Genomic DNA, 19,909 nt, shown 5'->3' with positions numbered 1-19,909 from the left:
GGCGGCGCGGGAGGCGCAGCGCCGCGACGAGGCCGAGCGGGCGCTGCGCGAGGCGCGCCGGGACGCGGACCGCGCCGCCCTAGCGCGCCTCGACCTGGAGAAGCGGGTGGAGGCGCTGCTGGACGAGATCGCCTTCCTGCGCCAGGTCCACGACGAGGAGGTGGCCGAGCTGCGCGCCGAGCTGCGGGAGGCGCAGGTGGGGCGCGCGCGGGCGCGCGGCGCGGCTCCCGGTGAGGCGGCGCGAGGGGCCGGCGAGCCCCTCCCGGGCCGCCCCCGCGCAGCCGCCTGCTGCCGGGGGGCTTTGGCGGGGCGAGGCGCAGCGTGGGCGGAGCTCTGCTCGGGTCTCGGGGCTCCGGCGGGCACGCGCTGGGGCGACTCTCCGGCACCGCGGCCGGCAGCTGAGGCTCCCGCGGGCCAGGGCTCCGCTTATTCTCCCCGCGGGGGCGACCCGCGCAGCGCCCCCCTGAGCCCACGGCAGCTGGGGAGCTTCGCGTGATGCGCGGGGGTTGCCCAGCTGCTCCTGCTGGAGGCCGGGCGCTGCTCCTCGCCCAAGCTCGTGCCAGGGCAGCACACAAGCAGGGCGAAGGGGGTCCTGGGGGGCACCAGGAGGAGGCATGACAGAGAGCCGGGCTGGGTCCCACTCCGGTTGTGCCACAGTGTTCGCTGGCACCTGGAAGGGTTGCCCCTGAAAATGCCCGTTTGCAGCCACGCTTCCTTTACCGGGTAGGATCCAAAGCTCTGTAAGTGTGACTTTTCCTTCTTTCTGTGTTCAATAAGCCACAGGATGCAGCTGGTCATGGTGTCTGGATATGCACATCTGTGTCGGTGTGCTGATGCTTTATGGGCCAGGAGAGGAAGCGATTGCCTTCCCCTGTGGAAGAAAGGCTCGGAAGCAAGCAGCTTCTGCTTGGCTGCCTGCTGTCTCTGCGCCCCCCTTTGTACCTCTGTTAGTTTTCCCGGGAATCGGAACTCCTGGAAAGGGGAGGGTGTGGCAGATGGGAAATGAAATTGAGCAGCGGGGGCCTGGTGAGCCCTGCGGCACTGAGGGTGCTCCCGAACCCGGCGGAGGGGCGTGAGGGCCGGTGCGTCGCTCCGGCATCACAAGGTGCACGCGTCGCACTCTCAGCTGCTCCTTGGAAGCCGCCACTGCCCCGAGTGCCGCTGTTCTGGCGGGCGCCGCTGCGTGGGTGCCCTGTGGCCCTCGCACTGTGCCGTGCAGTCCGGCTCCTTATCGAGGCGTGCAGAATGCGCACGCCGGACTGGTTGCCGCTCGGTGTGCCCTGTGCCAAAGGGGCACGTGAGCAAATGCTTCGCGATCCAGGAGGTGTTCATTGCACTTTCCTCCTCCTCTGTCCCCTGATACGCCCAGTGGCCTTCGCAGGCCGGCTCCCGTCCCGCTTGGGAGCTGCCTGGAAAAGAGCCGCGTGCTGGATTCTCTTTCTCCGTTTCTCCTTCTCTGTGCATCTCATTCAAGTCCTTACGCAAGCCCTTGGGATGACCTCCCCTGGAATATGGTGCTCAGCTCTGGATGTCTCACCTGGGAAAGGGCATTATTGGGTTTGAAAAAGTATAGGGAAATGCAGCCAAAATGATCCGGGGGCGGGAGCAGCGTCCCTGTGGCCAGTGGCTACCACCACTGGGACTGTTCGGCTTAGAAAACAGATGGATAAGGGGGGGCACGAGAGAGGTGCTGAAAAGAATGCTTGGTGTGGGAAGGGGGACCCCAGTGTGGGGAGCCCCACATTGATGCTTCAAGGGTCCCTTGACATGGGCTGGGTAGCAGGGAGACTTTTTCTCCCCTGCTGGGGTCATCCCATGAATCTGCTCGGGGGAGGGTTAGGGCAGATCAGAGGAAGGACTTCTTCACACAGTTAAACTGTGCAATTGGCTGTCACGGGGAGTGGGGGTGGCCACCAGTCTGGACGGCTTTAACGGGATTGGACAGATTCATGGAGGAGGTCAAAGGGCAGGGCAAACGGGGATGGGGCCAGAATCCTAAAAATGCTTGCCTTAAGGGAGGTATTCCAGCCTTAGAGGGCAGGTGGGTTGGCCGTTGGGGAACAGGGCAAGGCTGTCTCAGGGCGGGCAGCCCTGCTGGGCTGGATTTGGCCCACTGGGCTGAGGCTGCAGAGCAAGCTGCCGGACATCCCAGCTCACGAGGGACGGTGGCGGTGGAGCAGGGCCCGCTGCTCCGAGCCTCAGGCCACGTGGGCGCTTTCCCTTCTGCGCCTGTTCAGGTCTCCGTGGAGATCGACGTCAGCAAGCCCGACCTCACCGCTGCCCTGAAGGAAATCCGCACGCAGTACGAGGTGCTCTCCGCCCGCAACCAGCAGTCGGCCGAGGAGTGGTACAAATCCAAGTTCGCCAACTTCACGGAGGAGGCGGCCCGCAGCAGCGACAGCATCCGCCAGGCCAAGGAGGAGATCTCCGAGTATCGCCGGCAGCTGCAGGCCAAGGCCATCGAGATCGAGGCCCTGCGCAGCACCAGCGAGTCCCTGGAGAGGCAGCTGCAGGAGGCAGAGGAGCGGAGCCGCGAGGAGATCCAGAGCCTGCAGGTGAGCGGCCCCGGAGGAAGGGCGCAGGTGCCTCTCGTGAGCGCAGGGCCACGCTCGCGCCCTCCGCCCTCCCTTAAAGGAGCGAAGCTGGGGGGAAATGATGCAGACCTGCTTATTTTGGAAAAATTGGTCCTGCGGGACACAATTCTGGCTGTGAGAAGCACCAGTGAAAACACTGAGCTGGAAGAAGGTGCACACCCTCTGGGTCCTTTATGAGCTGGAATTCTGGATCATCCTCCGTTTCTTCCGATAGGCGGAGAAATATGGGGCAAGGGGCCACGGCCCAGCCAGCACTCCAGCTGCAGTAGCTAAGGGGGGCTGCCCAACCGGGGTCCCTGTTGGATAGCAGCTCCCGTCATTCCCAGACTTTGATACAACCGGGCCTTCAAGCGAGGTGGCACAGGTGTCCAGACACAGGTGGGGCCCTCCCTGGGCCGTGTTGCTCACCTCCGGGGAGAGCCACATTGAGTGGTGCTGAGCCCAGGGGCCTCATTGGCCCCCCCAGTGCTCCCAGTGCAGGTAGGGCCCTGGCTGGGGCTGCCCCACAGCAGGGGAGGGGGCAGCTGAAGCCCAGCGTCTCTGGGGCAAGGGGTGGGGTGGTCCTTGAAGCCTGCCACCTGGGGTATGGAGGTGGTTCTGCAGGCTGCAGGTGTGCGTTTCCGGAAGATGCCTGGGAAGTGAGGAGGTGCCTCTGCCGGGCTTGAAGGCCCTGAGGTGGGCCCGTGGCTGGCTGCGGAAGGGCCTGGGGGCAGTGTGCGCGTGCCGCTGCCTCCACCGAACAGCCCGTGGCCACCCGTGCCCGCGATCCTGCGCACAGGGAAGGGCATCCTGCTTACGTGGCCGGGGCCACCCGTGCCGTGCGAGTGTCCCAGAAAATGCCCGACTGTGGCACGTTTCAGGAGACGATCAGCCAGCTAGAAAGCGCCCTGCGGACGACCAAGGGGGAGATGGCCCGCCACCTGCGCGAGTACCAGGACCTGCTGAACGTGAAGATGGCGCTGGACATCGAGATAGCGGCGTACAGGTGGGGGCAGCGGCTGGCGGGCCGCCTCCTGCGTGGGCGGATGCCCTGGCCATGCCGGGAAGGGGCGTGCCCTGTCGCCGGGCAGCTGTGGAGAGTGTTGGGTGCTTGGCGGGGAGAAGGCAAAGTGCCTTGCTGGTGCCAGCAGCAGCCTGAAAGGGCTCGGCCGCCCCTGCGTGCCCCAGCAGGGCTTTCACAGAACTCCCCCGGGAGAGAGGGCCTGGCCTGGCTGTCTCAGCACTGGCCGTGTGCCGTGCTAACTCTGTGCTCCCGGCATTCCCTCCCTCCACAGAAAGTTGCTCGAAGGAGAAGAGACCCGCCTGGGCACAGTGAGCAGCGGCCTGACTCTTGGCCTCAGCTACCCCTTCTCCTCCAGCCCCCTCTCCGGCTTCAAGGGCTTCTCGGCGGCCACGGTGACCCTCGGGAAGGGTGAGAAGGGGGAGCCACGGCAGGACGGCGCCAAGGACTCGGTGGATTTGCGGGCGGCCAGCGAGGACGAGTCTGGGGATGAGAAGCCGACCCCAGCCGTCCCCAAAAACTAATCCTGCCCAGAGCCTCCTGCCTTCTGGGCGTTCCCTGCCAGGAAGATCGGCTGCTGTCGGCCAGCCTTCCCCACCCTGGCAGTGTGCTGGATTACAAATCCCATCGCCCCTACCCTGGCCAGGGAGGGTGGGAGCCATTGTCTAGCACGGCTGCGGGAACCACGTGTAGGCTTCTCAGGCAGGGGGTGGTCTCGGGAGACCCCCCCCCCCGAATTCAGCCGCTGGGCACGCTTGCCCCGGCTCCTGTGTACCTGATTCCCGTGCCTGCACGTGCTGAGCGGGGCTGTTGCCGGTGAACCTGTGGGGGGCAGTGCCCCTGCCTGAGAACCCTTCACGTGAAATGCGGCCCGTCACGCACTCCAGGCCCTGGGGCCCCGTCCTCTGCCCCGGCCCGGTTTTCCCCTCTAGTCCCTCGTCTTGTCCAGACGGGAACCGGAGGCTTTGCCTCACTGGGTGGTGACCTCAAGCCCCGTCCTCGGAGACGGAAAGGCACGTAATGTGCTGAGCTTACTTGTTCCCGGAGTGCTGAGCCTCGGGTTTTTCCCTGTCCCGAATTTGTGACTTTAAAGTGCGAGGCATGCGCGGCAGGCGGTGGGCCCAGATGGAGGCGGGGGCTCTGGGGCTTCCGGCAGCAGCCTGGCCGCCCCTCCTTGCCTCCACAGGGCTTCCAGCACCCCGGAAAAGCTGTCCATGTGTCGGGGACCCTGTGGAACGCGGGGGGGGGGGGGGGACAGAGCCGCAGGGCATGGGATTCCTGAAATTGGGCCGAGGTGCCGTCTGTCCGGAGGGCAGTTCCTGGATCCGGCCCCGGGTGATCTTTTTCAAAACGGAGACGTGGCCAGAGCAGGCCGAGGGCAGGGCAGGGCAGGGCAGGGCAGGCGCCGCGGCTGAGCCCTCTCCCTGCCGGCAATAGGCTACCCGGGACTTGCCACGCTCTCTTGTTCGCTCTGGGGGTCAGCAAGTCTGCTGGGCATCAGCCCTGGTGTCACTACAGGGCCAACAGACGTGCACCTTTCCTCCCGGTGGGCTCTCCAGCACACACAGCAACGCGACAAGCGGAAATTCAACCCGTGGAGTTTTCCGGCAGCCTTGTCCCAGCCAGGCCTGCACTTAGTGCGTCTCTGCCTGTCGCATGGCTGTCAAAGCCCCGCTGGACCGGAAGCAGCGGTGCCCCCTCGCCGGCCCTGGCGTTGGCTCCTCGGTAGAGCTTCCCCATTGCTCGTTCAGCTGCGGCGGCTCGCAGTTCAAAGGCTTTCTGAACAGGCTTGGTTAGGCCTTTTGAATGGGGTGGGGGGCACCCCAGACGAAGTGGGGTCTCCCTTACGGACTTGTCATTCCTTGTAGACGTGTTTAGGGGCAGCTTCTGTAATCTTTTCTATGAAACATAAATGGAAGTACCCAGATGCGTGGAGGGCGCTCCGAGAGGCTTCTCCGTTCGTGCCAGTTGGCCTCTCTCTTCCCTTTGCCCAGTCCAACCAGTGCCGCAGTCACCTACTGGCTGTCCCGTAGTGGGAGACATGTGTAGCTGCCCGCCCGGGCTAACCTTCCACCGGGTCTCTGCCACGCGCCGTCCCTGCCCCCCTCGGGGGCTCACGTGCCGTGTGGCCCCGAGCACAGCCGAGGGGCCGGAGCGGTTTGCGGGAAGGCCGAGCTGCTGTGCGGCACGCGCAGCCGGTGCGCCCGAGTCCTGCCAGGGGCTTCGGGGCGCTCGCATCGCGGGGCTGGGGCAGCCGTTGAAGCACCCCCTCCCCAAAGCAATGCAGCGCTGAAGGAGCCCTTCGCGCGTGTCTCCTGGGTTGGGGCTCTGCGCCGCTTCGTGCCGCTCGTTGAGAACTGTTCGGTGAAGGGTTTTGGTGTTCCTTCCTCAAGGATGGAAAAGACCCTTTGGCGAGGCAGGGGCTGGTCTTCAAGAAACCCACCGCGGAGCCTGCTTTGGAAGGTCTAGAAAGGGCTGTGGGGGAGAGACTTGGTGGAAGGGGTTCAAGCGTTGCGCAGATGGCAGCTGCTCATGAAGCAGGCCCAGTCTGCACTTCGAAAGGGGGAATTAGAACAAGGTATTATATGTGTACGACTCAGAGAATGGCAGTTAAGGTAAGCTTGAGATATTTCAGAGATGCACAGAACTGTATGTGTGCATGTTCTGTGTTGCATTTGTATGCCTGTGTTTCCCTTTTGTGAAGAACTCAGGTGACTTATGTTGCTCAACAACAGCCCTGTGAGGTAGGCCAGGCCGAGTGGCCCAAAGTCCCCCAGTGAGCTTCGCGGCCGAGCGGGATTCCAGGCTGGGTCTCCCGGGTCCCAGTTCAGCACTCTCCACCCACTCATCTGCTGGGCAGAGGAATCCCAGTGCAGTGTAAAAACAGCCGGCGAGGAGAAATACTCGGCACATCTTCCGATTTGGTCGGAAGGGGAGAGCAAGGGCAGGCCGGCAGAGGTGCGGTGCCCGGTTCATGGCGCCGACCGCTCAGAGCAGAGGGGCTTGGCAGCTGGGCTCCAGCCCCGAGTACCCTCAGGTACTGGTGCTCGTCGAGAATGTGATTGTGCATGCGCATGGTAGAGCGTCTTGGTGTCAGTGTGTCCATAGTGAAATGCAAGCGAATGTCAGACGAGGAGCCAGGCGGTCGTTCCCGGGGCGGTTTGGGTAGCAGTGCATGAAGCCACATTCCAAACCGTGCCCCGCAGCGGTTCTTCATTTTCCTTCCCTTTGAAACGTCTAGATGTCTTAAAAATGTATTTGGAAGGCAAATAAAATGGAAATGTGCAGCCCACGAGCAGTCTCCGGCTGTTTTCTGCCATGGGGAACTGCAATCTTTGCTACCCATTCCATAAAGCCGAAGCTCAATTTTGCCCGTATTCAGCAGGGTTCGAACCTGTTTGTTTGAAGGGGAGCCCAGCCTGTGGGGCCACTGAGCACAGCAGCATCCTAGCATCCTTTCTGAGACAATGCAGCCAAGCAGACGAGAAAACGAGAAACCCGCAGAAGGCAGATGCGACTGTTTCATCCGTCCCTGGCCCCAAGCCCAAGTGGAACCGGTTTGCTCTTACGTAAAATTGCCAAGATTCCCAGGGGATCGGGTCTTGCCAGAGGTTCTCCCCCAATTCCGTTTTGTGTGGATGCTGCTCAGCCTCCCTCCGTCCCTTTGACCCAGACCTGCTCCCTCTCCGGTCACCCTTGGGCGGAATGCGGCTAGACAGTAATAAATGCCTATAACCCTGGGCTTCATGTCTATATTGGCAGGTGCATGTATTCAGTTTACTAAATTAAAACTCAGCCTGCATTAATAAAACATCTCTGTTGTGGGAAATACATCTCTGGCAATAAGAATGGACATTTCCTGAGTCAAATGGAGCAGAAAGCAGGCTCTTGTGCACAACTGATAAGACAACCCAGGAGACATGGTTAATGAAATGACAAAGACGAGGATATCGTATATACTTGGCTAATCTTAATGGGTAGCCCATCTGCCGGGGTATATATTGAGGTTGTATCTCAAAAAATGGAATCAGGGATTTGGGGACTCATCTAGTTGCAACTTCTGTGTGTCCAACAGCAAAAAGTTGCCGCTCCACTAAAACAAAAACAATTGGCTGCAAAAGTAAAGATGGTGAGACTAGAAAACCCAACAACCAAGGGCAACATGCAAACAACAGCGATGGCGAGTTCTCAGATTTTAACAAGCCCAAATCACCCACCGGATCTATAAATCATGAACTCTTATCTCAGCATTTCTGTGCAAATAAGCTTTGCCTCCTGCGGCCACCCAGGCCTCCTCCAAGGAGCTCAGAAAGGGGTGTGCAGCCGCTCCCCAGGGAGGCAGGACGGGCTGGGGGTGTTCACTAGCCAGGGTCCCTCAGGGGCCTTCGTGGCCAAGAGGGACTACAAGCTCGGGGGCTCCCCGCTCCTAGTGCGGCATGCTGTTGCCCATTAAGCACTTGGGGGCCAGGGGAGGGGGCTTTCCTTCCCTTGCGTGGCCCCAGGCCATTTCTAGGAGGCCCGCAGAGCAGATGGGGTCCGGGGCCGAGTCTGAGCTGCCCCACGCTCCCCGCCCAGGACGGCTTGCTGCTGGGGCTCCGTGGCAGTTTCCGCCCCCAACGGTGTGGGGCACTCGCGGCATGGCTCGCTGGAGGCTGCTGCTGCTGCTGCAAAGACCCCCTTCTGGTCCCAGAGGCAAGAGACAAAGTGACGACAGCACCATGGGGATGGGGCGCGCGAGGGGCCCGCCGTTCTGCCTAACAGGAGGCGATGGCGGCCAGCAGGTGGGCCACCACCACCACCCTGGACAATTCAAGCTCGGGTGGCGTTTTCAGCCCCAGCGGCGGGAACCTCGGCGGTGCTGCTCTGGCTGGACAAGGTGGGCGGGCAAAGCAACCTAGTGCGCCACCTGGCTCCCCGATTTCCGTTCTCCACCACTTTGCAAGTTGCATGGGGCGACCTGGGCATGGGAAGAGGAAGCTGCGTGGCGGCGGCGGCTTCCCCATCTTCGGCACTCCAAGGCCCCTGCTCGGGCCAACTCTGCCTTCTAGCGTCGCTCGGGAGCTTGCCTTGTTTACGGACAATGCAGACAAAGCCATGTGAAGGTGCCAGAAACAGCAGCCCCGGCTCACTTTCCTCCTTCCTGTTTGATGAGGTTTAGTTCAACTTGCTCAGTTTCCTGCCATCTTCACAGTACGCTTTCCCGCCAGCCTGCCCAGCGTCGCTGCCTGGTGCTGGGATGCGGCATAAGGTGGCTTGCCCTGCACGGAGGGTGGGTGCCACAGTTCCGTGTGAAGGCCTCTTAAATGCCTGGGGATTTATTTCAGTGGGGGGATGGAGCATGCACTCCACTCTCTAGGATGGCAAAAAGCAGAGACAGGACGGCCGTAAGAAGTGCACTGCAATCCACAGGATACCATCCCTTGTCAGTGTGCCGCCACGTGGGAAATCCGGAATCAGAGGGGCTGAGGGGACTGGCCAAACGCGCTTCACGCCAGCGGAACTGCCCTGCCGTGGCGCGCTCTGCCCCCCTTCCAGGCGGCACACCCAAACTGGTGCCTGGTCTACAGCCTGGGTTTGGCTCCAAAGGCACACGTAAGAAGTAGGCGAGAACACGGGCTGTGCGAACGGGACGAGGCCCCACATGCCTGGGTTGCACAGGAGAGAGTGGGTTCATCCCGTTTAATTTATTTTAAAAATATATTGCAAAATACGCAAATACATAGGTACCAATTACCTAAGACATCCGAACACGTGGGCCCTCCACCCCTCCCGCTTGCGTGCTGTGGGTGAGCTGCCAATTTGGCAAAAGGGGGCGGCAAGAGGACGGCCGTCAAGGACTGAGGCAGACGCGGCTCAGGGCAGAAATGGAGGGAGCAGCAGAAGTGCCGCCGGAAGGGAAGGGAAGGGAAGGGAAGGGAAGGGAAGGGAAGGGAAGGGAAGGGAGCCGTGTGAGCTGCTACCGGCACTGCAGCAGCTGCCTCCGCCGAAGGGGCAGGGCACCCACCACGCGCTCCCGGCCCGGCAGCGCCCGAGGGCGGTGGAGCCGTCGGCCGCGGGGCGGCTGTGCCAGGAGCCGCCTCGGCAGTGGCTCAGGGGAAAGTGATGGTAGTGAGCGGCAGGAGCTCCAGCGCCTGCTCCAAGGGGGGGCGCGGCCCGTGGCGCTCGGCGCTGTGGCCGTTCCGGTAGTGGCCGTACTCGAACTTGATCCGCAGCTCTCCGATCCTGGACTGGGGCAGGATGTCGGGGATCCATTCGATGATGAATGGGGTCGGCTCCTTCTGGTCGGGGGACGTGTGGCCTGTGGGAGGAAGCCACAGGGAGGGGAACAGCGCTTCGCCGCCTCCTCCCTCTTCGCGCCAGGGAACGGACCCCCCCGGATACACGCCGTGGGAAAGGGAGCGCTCTGCCGGCTGCGCCAGAAACTCACCCACTTTCAGGAAGGTTTTCAGCTCCAAGGGACGAAGGACGGGCTGCTTCTCCAGTCGCCCGAACGTCTCTGGGATGCTCTCCACCTCCACCTTGGGGCACTTAAAGGGCTCATAGGTGCCATCACGGTTCTGGATGAAGCTGCGCGTTATCTCCAGGGGCATCTGGGAAGAGGAATGGAAGACGGAGCAGGGTCCTTCTGGAGGAGCTGCTCTGCACTCGGTGCTCAAGCATCCCCTAAAGCAACCGGATTCAAGAGCCGACGGCAAGAGAATTCCAGAACGTGGAAGCCAATCTTCTCCAAAAGAAGCAGGGAGCAGGCCCGCTCGTTCTCAGCCAAGCCTGGAGGCGCTCGGTGGGGCCCCACCCCCTACCCTAGGGAAGGCTCCCCAACCTGTTTGCACCTGGAGGAGTCTCCGGCAGAGGTGCGTGTGGCCTTACCTCAACCGTGTCGAAGATCTGCTTGACCTGCAGGATGTTTGTGATGTGCCAGGTGTATTTAGAGAAGGTGCCCAGGGGCAAGGCGTCTTTCCGGACAAAAGCTGGAAACACACACACACTCGTCAGGATGGGCAGTGCCCCCAGGCCTGCCTCCTCCTCTGGGGTGACGCCAAGCATGACCTCAGGGAGTCTGGGCGTTGTCTGGGCATCAGGCTGGCATCTGTTCCCAGAAGCTGCAAGACGAGCCCCATCTCTAGAAGTTCCCTTCGGCCTCACAGGTCCAGCGGACCCTGAGCTGGGCCCGCCTGCAGGAACCGGCTTTCTCCTTCCGAGTAACCTTTCTTTGGCTTTCCTTTTGTGGGAAAGCCAACTCAGTCTGGGCTCTTCCATCAGCACTCCATCACAGCCCCCTTCCGGTAGAAAAGGTGCTCTGACGGCCAGAATACCTGTGGTTGAATTTGGGAGCCGCTTCTTGATGCTCCCTATGGAAATCCTCTGCTGGAAAGCCTCGAAGAAGGACTGGGGTATGTGGAACACCAGCGGCTCTGGTTTGCCTGAGCAAAAACACACAAACCGAGTGTGCCTTAGAGGAGGAAAGCATAACATGTTTACAGCATAATTTTATTTATTTATTTATTAAGACATTTTTATGCCGCCCCGTTTGCCGAAGCCTCAGGGCGGCTTAATGCAAGTCCGGATGGAAAAAGCCTGGCAAGGCGTGGCTGGCCGGGGAGCGCTGGGCTTGCTTCTTATGTCTACACTTGCATAGGATTGTGCCCCTGGAAAGGCTAAGCCCAATGCCCACGCTCAGGGAGGTTCACCATTCCAAAGTCGCAACTCAACCAAACCTGAGATGAGACCTCTGCAACAACCCACAGAGACCACCAACTATCAGCCCGCCCGAGAGAGAGAAGGCTGTTGATTGCTCTGACAAGCAGCGTCTAACACGGCCCTCGCGTGTGGGGCGGACTCACCATCAAACTGGTAATGCATGGCTTGATGGATGCGTTCTGTGACGCTGGCCAGCCACTCTTGGAAGGACAAGGTCACCTGCGACTCATCAAGCAGCTGGCTGCAAGCTAAAAAAAAGGGAAGGCCTCTGTTTAAAAATGCCAGCAGTCCAAGCTGGTCAGAAACATCCTCCCTGCTTTATCGCCTGCGCGCCAGAAAAGCCGGAGCACGTCCTGGCACAGGAGATGGAACACTTGCTGCAATTATTGCTTTTGTTTTTTTTTTTTACTGCAGATTAGCAAAGTGTCTGTTGTTATATTGGGTGTGTGGACATGCAGGTATGCAACACTTTTCCTGGGGGATATACTGCATTTTGGAGTACGGGCGTGTTGCACTCTGTTATAAAATCCTCCTCAGTCACACAGAGACCACCCAGGGTCAAGGTGGATGGCAAGTTTTGATTGACTTATTATTTACTGACGTATTTTGAGACCCCCTTTCCTTCACAGAGTGGCTTATGTGCACAGAATATAGTAAACAGAATCTAATTATTGAACAACTAAAGCAACAATAGATCAACAGCCGATAAAACCTACTATGTAGCTCAACTAAAAAATACAAAACTATTTCAAAACTAGCCGCAACATAAAACTACTGGGGAAAACAAGGTGAAAGAGATGGACTTTGAATGCTGGTTCAGAACGCTGTATCCAAGGGCCTGGATAAGAATTCCATAAATGTGGGGCCACAACCAAAAAGGCCTTCCTGCTTATGCCCACCCACCAATTCAGCTTATAGGCAGGAATATGAGGGAGGCCTTTGACGCAGACCCTGTTTGAGCAAAGATGTTCCTTCGAGTAACCTTGTCTCAAACGAGTAAGACTTCAAAGATGAAAGGTTTTGTTCCCACTGCAGTGTTGTCCCCAGATTCAACACTTCAGGTGTCCTTAAGTGCAGATGGCAGCTCTTATGTGCAACAGGGGAAGTGAAGCCCCCTGCAAAACACCCAGCCCTGTTCCCTGCCCACGGTGCCCCCATCTTTCAAGGCCAGCCCAGCCCCTTCCTGCCCCGCCTCCAGCCTCCCCTGCACAGCCCCAGCCGGTTGCGTGCCGGCGCGCACGCAGCAGCATCACAAAATGCGGGGGGCCAGCCGCCCCATGCAGGTGTGGAAGCGAGGTTCTGCGGACCAGCTCTGCCAATCCTTCCCGCAACTGGTTCCACACCTCAGCGCACCAAGAGGCTCGTTGGGCGGTGCATCCGTCTTTGTCCCCAGCATGAACCCAGCCAGCCTAACATCAACGCTGCTGGGGCTGCCGGGAGAACAAAGGAGGACTAAAGCAGTCACACCCGCAATGTGACCGGAGATGCTTCTGGCTAGTCCCCTGAAATCAGCTGGGCTCACTTCTGGGTGAGCAAGGTCAGGCTTGTCGGGGCCCGCTTGAGGCAGATGAGCGCCTCGGACTGCACCCCGATCCACACGGCGCTGCGCGACAGGTCCCGACCTCCCCTCCAGCCAACGCGTAGCGCAGACCTGCACGCTCCGTGACCCGCACGGCCGGCACACTTCACCAGCCGCGCGTGCCAGCCCCACTGCTAAGCTGGGACAAGGCTGTGCTGGGCACCAAGTGCTTGGTCCCTGAATTGGTCGGCGGGTCAGAAATGGCCCAAGCCTGGCCCAAGGGCGCTTGGCCGCACCGCGCTCAATCCTGCAAGGAAAGAAACTGCCCGCCGAGGGGGAGCGTGGGTGGGAACGCCTCCACCTGCCTCTGCTGTGCCCCCACACAGCTGCTTCCGAGCGTGCGCGCCTGCGAAACATCCACCGCCTCGTTGAACAGGCTGCAACGGCACTCACCTTGCCTTTTCAGCGACACAGCTGACTTTTTCAGTCCACCTTTGCGCAGGTTGCTGTTTGCCAGATCCTGAGACAAGAGGGGGCTATTTGCTTGCGAACCTTAAATTCAATGTTTAAACAGCTTTAGATGCTTAAGTTTTATCCACGTCAGAATGCTGCAGCTAAGTACAGTGGTGCAAAATGGCAAACTCTTAAACCATATCTGTTCGGAGAAGGATCACCTCTCAGGTGGACAACTGCAACCTGCCCTGTGTGGGGCTGCTCCTGAAAATTGCCCGGAAGCTCCAGCTGGTCCAGAACGAAGCAGCGCGGCTTTTAAGGGGACCAGTCCGCCAGAGCCGTGTTGTGCCAGCCCCCTCCCCACCAGCTGCACCAGCCGCAGGCGAAGTCTGGGCCCAATTCAGAGTGTTTGTTTTAACATGCAAAGCCCCGAGCAGCTCGGGGCCAGGTTATCCTGCCCCTCCCTTCCTGGTCTTTCAGACTGCCTGTCTGGGTCTTTCTCAGGGAACTTCCTCCAAAGGGGGCTGGGAATCCCCTGCAAAGCACACGACATCTGCAGCAGCGAACTCCATAGTTCCCACTTGGTACTGTGCGAAGACGCCCATCCCTTTTTTTGCTCCGAATCTCCCACCCATGCCCCCCACGGGGAGAGCTCGCTGGCACTTCCGAGGCCTGTCAGGAAACGCCCGTCCTGCAGCCGGCCCCGCTTGGCTCGTCTGCGTCGTGAACGCCAATGAGCGCGCCACCTGCGTGGACGTGGATCGTGGCACACAGATGCACACAAGAACACGCCCGAGGAGCAGGCTCTCACCTAAGCCCTCATCCTTTCTCCTCCTCTTCGCCTTGGAGGCAACGGCATCTCCCGAGTACAGAACAGTTCCGGGATAGCAAACGAGCTCGGCTCCTATCATTGGCTGCAGACCTGGGATTGTGGAAGGGGAGAGGCTGAGCCCACTGTCTGCAACAACCTACACTTCTCACCACGAAAAGTCAGTGCGACGCGTCCTCCTTGATCCCTTCCTTTCGAGCCTCCCCAGGGGGACTGCGGGGGCTCCGGCAGCCTGGCCCTGCAGAGACACGCCAGGCCTCTTTGCAGAACTCCCGTGGTCTGAGGCGCGTGCTTTTCGTGCCCCTCTGCTTAAACGGAACGCATGGAGGCAGTCTTCCACAAAACTGCTCCGTGTCCCCTCCCGACAAGAACACCTCATTCCAGGTCTTCACAAGAGCCAGTGTGGTGGACTTGGGAAGCCCTGGGAGCCGGGCCAGTGGCCACCCCTGCTTCTCCCCACACGGCCCTAAGAGGAGGCTCGCCCTTCGCACACGAGGCTGTGCCGCCGCCCCCCGCCCTTACGCACCGCTGGAATCACAGCTGAGGAAGCCGGCAAATTCCTGCGCCAGCGCGTCATCGCTGGCAAAGGCGCAGAGGCAGGCGAGGAAGTGGAGGCATCGCTGGCCTGCCGCTTCCGGGGTGGCGCTCGCCTGGCTGGGCGTGGAGGGCTGGCAGGAGCAGAGAGAGCGGTGCTGCACCGCGCCCCGGGGGCCAGCCCTGCGCGCGAAGGAGGTGTGCAGGTAGCCCAAGCCGTGCTTCGGGCTGGCGGCGCACTTCACCACCATTGTGCTCTTGGAGACCCGCTGGACCAGGGGGCCCCCGGGCTCGGCGGCCAGCCGCCAGACGGCCTGCTTCGCCTCGGGCGGTGCCTGCAGGGCGCTCAGGACGGAGCTTTTCAGGGTCAGCGGCGTGGCCTCCGCCTGGCAGTTCGCCGCCAGTTTGATGTGCTGGCACTGGTTCTCCACGAGCCCCTGGGCGGCTGCTTCCAAGCACGAGGGGACGTGGCAGCGGCCGGAGCTGAGCTGCGTGACGATGGCCCCATCCACGGCCTGGAGGGTGGTCTCTGAGATGCCCAGCTCCACAAAGCACCGGCAATCTGGCCCCCGCTCCCTCTGCCGCACGGAGTAGACTTGCAGCTCGGAGCCGGTGATGACTCTGACCGCATCCACCCCGGCCTGCTTCCGCGTGCCATAGCGGAAGACTGTCCCACAGGTCTTGTTCTTGCAGCTCAGCCCACGGGTCCCGTTGTAGGTGCCACATCGGGGGCACTTCCTGATGCCCCGTAGGGTGGCCTTCCCAAGGTCTGATAAGAAAGCGGGCACTTTACTCCGTACAGAGTTTGATTCCATCCTTCACGGAGCCTGGAGGAAAGAAAGCCATGAAAAGTGAAATCCCGGTCCCCTGAAGAACACGGGTCCAAGTCCTTGGAGTGTTTTCAAAACATGCTCAGTAGCAGCTACTATTCCCTACTCCTGTTTTGGAAGAAGCACTGGAAAGGCCATAAGAGATGCATGGGGCCAGTGCTGGTGCTTGCAGTGGCCCCGCCAAAGAAATGCCCAGCCCGGCAAAGAGGGGCCCGATGCCCTGGACCATTCTCGTGCACAGCGACACGGGGAGAGTGGTGCTTGTGAGCTGCATACGAGCATTTATGCTGCTCTGCTCCCTGGGCCCTGACCCAGCAGGCCCGCCTGGCCAGGCCTGTCTTTCCCCTGCTCAGAAGAGGCAGGCTGAAGCAGTGCCTCACGAACACACAAATAAGGGGACGAAACAGCTGCAGACCCACAGAGAAAATAACACACGCAAAAGAACAGCTGCATGGATGAGAAAGCGCCAACATGTTCAGAGAGAAAATGTTTGGATTTTCTGCTCAAGGTAACTGCAACCCGTAGCTTTCCAAGCAGGTTTTTAATCCCCTCAAAGGGGCAAATGAAAGCATTTTCTCTAAATACATTTTCTAAACACAATGGGAATAGCCCTCTTCTTGCAGCTGCCTTTCCAGGTTTTCTTCACATTTCTGGGTGTGTGAGATTTTAATTTGCACCACACAGACTCCTGGGACCTTCTCTGGTACCAACTGTTGAAACCGCACAAGGAACATTCCTGCCCTGGCTAAGCTCCAGCAACGGAGGAAGGGAAAGGCCACGACAGGCAGAGGACACAAATGCAACGCCACGGATTCGGACGCCAATTCTGTCAACGAGACTGAACTGCCACACCAAAGGAGAGAGGCGCGCAAATGTGACTCCAGGGCCTTCTCGTTCCCAGGCAGGAGCAGGGCGGGAATGGAGCGACCTCAGGCAGGACTGCAGTGAGGCAGGGGCAGGGCTGACCCACCCACTGCCCATTAGCCACATGGGGCAAGGCAGATGGGCCCAGAGGCCTGCCTGTTTCCCCACCTGCAGCTAACAGTGGTTCAGGGTGGGATGGGGGTTTGCAGGGGAGCTGCCACAGGCAGGAACAGGTTAATCCACTCTGCTGCACTACAGCCCTGATGCCTCCCTGGGGCTGTTTCCAGCAACCACAGAAAAGATAACAGGCGTCTCATCTGACCTCTCCTTCCATGGGGAACGGCAGCCGTCTCTGTCCTCCTTCGAATCACACTCACCCAAAGCAGGCTTTGTGCCCCCCAAGACAACCGTCCCATTGCTGAACAGCCCTCCCTGTGAAAATCCCCCACGTTTATTTAAACCTGCTTCCTGTTGGTTCTGTCCTGCTCCCAGAGGTCTGCTCCACATCCGACCCTTCCATCTTTTTGGCCATGTCAACTACTCCTCACTGGACCTGTTGTCTAGACCCTGCACCATCCTGGTCTCACTCCTCTGGATGCCCCCCACTTGCTGATGTCCTCCCTAAAACAGGGAACCCCAAAGCAGGCTCGGGATCCCACTCCTCCCCTGGCGCCCAGACTTCTGTGCACGCAGCCCAAAGCTCTCTTGCATTCTCTGCCGCCACCACTGGCTTGTGATCCACCAAGACGCCAAGTGACTTTCCAGACTCCCCCCGCCCCACTGCATCCTATGCTTATGCCCTTGATTTGCTGTATCTGTGTGCTGAAGAGTTCTTTTAAATAAGGAGTGGGAGCTGCATCCTCAGAAGCATGGTGCCCAGAAAGGCAGGCAGTCCCCATTAGCCTCTGCGTTCAGTTCAAAATCCCCTCCTCTGCTGGCCACTTCCCACAGTCGTTTTTCCCAAGCTGCCAGGAAGGCTGGATTGGGCAGAAGGGATGCAAGGCAAGCCTTTAGCATTAACCAGCAATCCAAGTGCGTGCAAAGGGGGTGAGGGACGAAGCGACATGACACAAAGCTGTGTTTCTGCTATGCTAGAAACGATGGAGATCCGCCTTCCACCCACCACTAAATCAGGAAAAAGCAGCTTTCCACACAGGGGACTGGGCAGGTGGTGTCCCCAGGCCATGGGGAGAGGAGGGCTTGTAAACGCAGAGGGGCGCTGCACAGCAGGGTCCTGTGGAGCATCATCCACTGGTGCTGATGGCAGGTCAGGGTTGTACCGAATGCTGCATAATGCAGCACTGGTCCACTTGGGGTCGCCCCAGAATGGAGGGCGGGTGGGAAATCACGCACTCTGCGGAAGCCCTGAATCTTGCTCTGGATTCTGGCAAGAACGTGGAGCGCGAGCCCAGTGATGTCACAGCAGAGCCATTTTTGACCTGGAATCTTGCTGTGACATTTTAGCGAGGTCATAATAATAAGGGAAGGGTGCCTGGGAACGTCACCTGACATTTATTCCTGGTTAAGGCTCAGGACTCTTGCGGGGTTTGGACTGTTGGGGCCCGAAGTGCTCTGCGGCCCCTGCTGCTGCTGATGGGGAGACAGAAAGGACCTGGAGGGGAGTCCATTCTTCCTAACTTTGCAAGCTGCAAGACGGGATGGCTCGGTTTCCGTTTCAGTCACAGTCACCACTGAGAGCGGCCAGCTGGTCCATTCCCTACCTAGAAGGGATGCTGCAACAGTCCCGGTGCACAACAATTTTTGATTCTAATGGCTGTGCTGCATCCCAAATAATACAAGACAGAATCGCCCAGAGAGCTGTAGCTGCAGGGTAGCACAGAAATTAAATAAATAAAGGGGAAAATGTAATAATACTTAAATGCAGCGTTTCCGTGATGCTGTGTAACGAGACAAAAACCTCCAGTACTTTGTACAAACCTAACTGGATCTGTGTAATTCTGACGGCGCAAACCAGATAGCTTCTGCATAGCCCGAGGAGCCTGATCCTGCCTAATCTTGGAAGCTAAGCAGAGTTGGGCCAGGCTGAAATCTGGATGGATGACTTGAGTCCTGCTCTGGGCAGGGAGTTGGACCATTCCTCCAACATCCAGATCCTCTGGCATGGATGCTGACAGGTTCAAAAGGGCTCTTTCAAAATACAGTTCCATGCAAAGGAACACCACAAGAAAGCTGATCAACTGACTGACCCCTATGCAGAGGGCACAGGACGTGCCATTCATGGAAGTGACGTACAGTGGACGGGTCTGTGCGCCACAGGCAGCCACCCTGCGAACAACACATGCAGACAAAAGGCAACCAGGACTGCAGGGGGCTGTCTCCCCCCACCTCCCACATGGTCCTCCCAGAGGCCTCCCAGGAGACTGGGCAGAGCCACCTTCTCTGAGGTGACCACACGCCCTCGCGTGCTCCCCCATTTTCTTCCTCAGAGGTCACTTCTTGTGATCTCCGAAGTGGCACCCACAGAGGACGTACTGTCAATGTTGTCTTGTACACTGAGAAGCAGAGCTTACTCTGCAAAATTTAACTGCTCGCTTTTTGTAGCATTGACACATATCTTAGTTTGCAATTTTATTTCTGAGCAAGAATACAAATATAGATGATTAACATTTTTGCACTGATTGTTTAAAAAGCGCATCCTCCTCTTATGCAGAAGGTCAGCTTGCCTGGGAGTAGATGGCTGGTCTGCAGTAGGTCTTTCCTATTACAGATTAAACAAAACAATCCTAGAAGTGTCTGCTCAGTAATGGAAATCAATGAGATTTACCTTGACATGAATGCACAAGATTATGCTGTTAATGTGGATCCCTAGGAATGCTTTTGAGGAAGCCACTCTTCCTTCCTTATTAAAAAATAGAAGTCAGGGTATAAAGAAACAGAGCTTTCTTCGTAATGGCACCCAACACTGGAGCTCTCTTTCCCTGACTCATTTTGTTCCCTCCCTCCTAAACTGCATAATTGTGAAGGGCATTTTCTTCAAATGGGCACTGAGTTTAGATTCACATCAGCTATTTAAAAAAAAAACACCTGGATCTAGTACTTCATTTTCTGTTATTGTTTTCTATAGGTCAGTTATTTGGCATTTAATGTTCTACCATTGTACTGCAATTGATTTTGACTGCATGATACTTTGGGGACCATTTGGAAGAAACAAATAAACAAAACAGCCCAAACATTTTAATAATAAACATTATGCAAAGCTGGCATCTATTCTCCAAGGGTACAATCCCTTATTCCCCTACCTGACACCAAACACAATGATCAGAATGAGGTTTAATTCTAAGTAGGCTTATACAGAATAGCACTTCAAGGTTTCAGCCCTTGCCAGAAATAACACCAGGCATTCGCATTCCATCCCTACACGGCCATGCTATAATTCATCAGGGTGCCAGGTCAACGTAAAAAGCCCCATCCCCGCTTAGGCGATCAGGTGGAGGCTTCGGAAGTGAACGATACTCGCGGCGCTTCAGCATCACCCGTGGCCTGCAGGGAGCGCAGGTCCCCCACCGCGACCGCACTGCGCCGCCGGATCGGAAGACCGGCCTGCAGGGAACGGGCCGGGCCGGGGGC

At 58.7% G+C, this 19,909-nt stretch overlaps 2 protein-coding genes across 5 annotated transcripts in view; one reads left to right on the top strand and one right to left on the bottom strand.

Moving 5' to 3' along the window:
• The window catches only part of LOC123016771 (low molecular weight neuronal intermediate filament-like), a 20,457-nt gene extending 15,580 nt beyond the window's left edge, over positions 1–4,877 (top strand). Inside the window, exons 6-9 of the mRNA XM_044417371.1 lie at positions 14–196; positions 2,238–2,555; positions 3,455–3,579; positions 3,869–4,877. Of these exons, the coding sequence (XP_044273306.1) occupies positions 14–196; positions 2,238–2,555; positions 3,455–3,579; positions 3,869–4,118 (876 nt within the window). The 3' untranslated portion in view covers positions 4,119–4,877. The remainder of the gene's footprint in view (positions 1–13; positions 197–2,237; positions 2,556–3,454; positions 3,580–3,868) is intronic.
• A 4,331-nt stretch (positions 4,878–9,208) lies between these two features.
• CUNH2orf42 (chromosome unknown C2orf42 homolog) overlaps positions 9,209–19,909 on the bottom strand; it is an 11,701-nt gene continuing 1,000 nt past the window's right edge. For 2 of the 4 annotated variants that reach the window (XM_044417456.1, XM_044417457.1), the window contains exons 2-8: positions 14,620–15,454; positions 14,076–14,186; positions 13,265–13,363; positions 11,436–11,540; positions 10,908–11,015; positions 10,462–10,562; positions 9,209–10,184 (exon numbers count right to left, since the gene is read on the bottom strand). In XM_044417456.1, the coding sequence (XP_044273391.1) occupies positions 9,684–10,184; positions 10,462–10,562; positions 10,908–11,015; positions 11,436–11,540; positions 13,265–13,363; positions 14,076–14,186; positions 14,620–15,442 (1,848 nt within the window). In that variant the 5' untranslated portion in view covers positions 15,443–15,454 and the 3' untranslated portion in view covers positions 9,209–9,683. The remainder of the gene's footprint in view (positions 10,185–10,461; positions 10,563–10,907; positions 11,016–11,435; positions 11,541–13,264; positions 13,364–14,075; positions 14,187–14,619; positions 15,455–19,909) is intronic. The other 2 variants (XM_044417459.1, XM_044417458.1) reach the window with 2 other exon arrangements.

The sequence above is a fragment of the Varanus komodoensis genome, unplaced genomic scaffold, assembly GCF_004798865.1.
Source record: "Varanus komodoensis strain SLA01 unplaced genomic scaffold, ASM479886v1 scaffold88, whole genome shotgun sequence".
Taxonomy (NCBI): domain Eukaryota; kingdom Metazoa; phylum Chordata; class Lepidosauria; order Squamata; family Varanidae; genus Varanus; species Varanus komodoensis.
This window is presented reverse-complemented; position numbering and strand designations above follow the sequence as displayed.